General features: G+C 61.3%; 1 protein-coding gene across 1 annotated transcript in view; it reads right to left on the bottom strand.

The window, feature by feature from the left end:
• Positions 1 to 627: 627 nt before the first annotated feature.
• DCAF8 (DDB1 and CUL4 associated factor 8) overlaps positions 628 to 1,164 on the bottom strand; it is a gene marked incomplete at its 3' end in the record, with an annotated part of 6,899 nt that continues 6,362 nt past the window's right edge. Inside the window, exon 9 of the mRNA XM_009697525.1 lies at positions 628 to 758. Coding sequence (XP_009695827.1) covers positions 628 to 758 — 131 coding nt within the window. The remainder of the gene's footprint in view (positions 759 to 1,164) is intronic.

Here is a 1,164-nt window from a genome sequence, read left to right as displayed (position 1 = left end):
GGGACGGGCACCGACTGTCGGGGCGGCACGTGAGACCGAGTATCTGCCGGCCCTGAGCTGAAATCGGGCACAGATCGCCCCATCAGTGCGGGCAGCAACCACTCGGGACCTGACCGCCATCAGCCGGAGCCTGGGAAATTCGGCACAGGGCGGCCCCGGTGCAGCTGCGTCCCTTTCCTGGACGTGACCGGGTGAGGACACAGCTGCACGCTCAGCGGGGAGTGGCACCCGGATCCCAGGAGCGCACAGCTCTCCCCAAAGATGTTCCCGCAGGGACAGGGGGAAGGGTAGGGGGCTGCCCCATCCTGGACAGCAGCAGCTCCAATGTCTCCACCCCTCCTTTGGTGACAAGGACTCTGTGGGCACTGGGGCAAAAAGCCCGAGGGCCAGAAGACCTTTGAGGTGGCGTGGCCCCCACCAGCCTGCCTCAGCCATCCCTGGGTAGGAGCAGCGCAGAGCGCCCTGCACCCAGGGAGCCCGCAGGGACCCTGCTTGGCTCACGGTAAAAATGCACAAAACATGGTGGCAAATTTGTGTGGGCACGTGGAATCGGCTTGAGCTGGTGTGGAGATAAACCCCAGCTCACAGGGGGTGGAGGAACAGGGCATCATGGCAGCGGGGACTCACCACTCCTCCCTTGTCGCCCTCCATGAACTGCACGATTTGGCAGGACGATTTCTCCCACAGGAAGATGTGGCCGCAATCGCTGCCGCTCACCACAAACTCGCTTTTCGGGCCATAAAAATTGACACCTTTCACTGAAAGGAGAGAAACAAGCAGCCCGAGTGGGTGCGGGGCCGGCCCTCCCTGCCATGAATTCGCTTCCTGCCTGGCAGCCAGCGAGTTTCCAGGGTTACCGGTGTGGATCTCTTCCGTCCCCAGACACATAATAGCTCATTCTTTGCAAGCCCAAGAGTTTGTGTTAAGGGTCTTTGAGAGGAAGATGAAACGCTGGGAGCTGCAGAAACAGGCTAAAAGCAGGCAATTATTCTTCCGGGTTGCTCTGGGGACGGCCCCCCACCTCCAGACTGCCCCAAAGCCTGGTTGCAGGCATGAGGAGGGGGAAGCCACGCTCCACAGCCCTCAAAGGGGTGCAAGCAGCGAGCTTGGCCCTGCTGGGGAAGGGGACGTGGTGGTGGTAGTTTGACAGTGACCTGGGGAGAG

This window comes from Cariama cristata, unplaced genomic scaffold (assembly GCF_000690535.1).
Source record: "Cariama cristata isolate BGI_N322 unplaced genomic scaffold, ASM69053v1 scaffold26713, whole genome shotgun sequence".
In the NCBI taxonomy this organism is placed as follows: Eukaryota; Metazoa; Chordata; class Aves; order Cariamiformes; family Cariamidae; genus Cariama; species Cariama cristata.
This window is presented reverse-complemented; position numbering and strand designations above follow the sequence as displayed.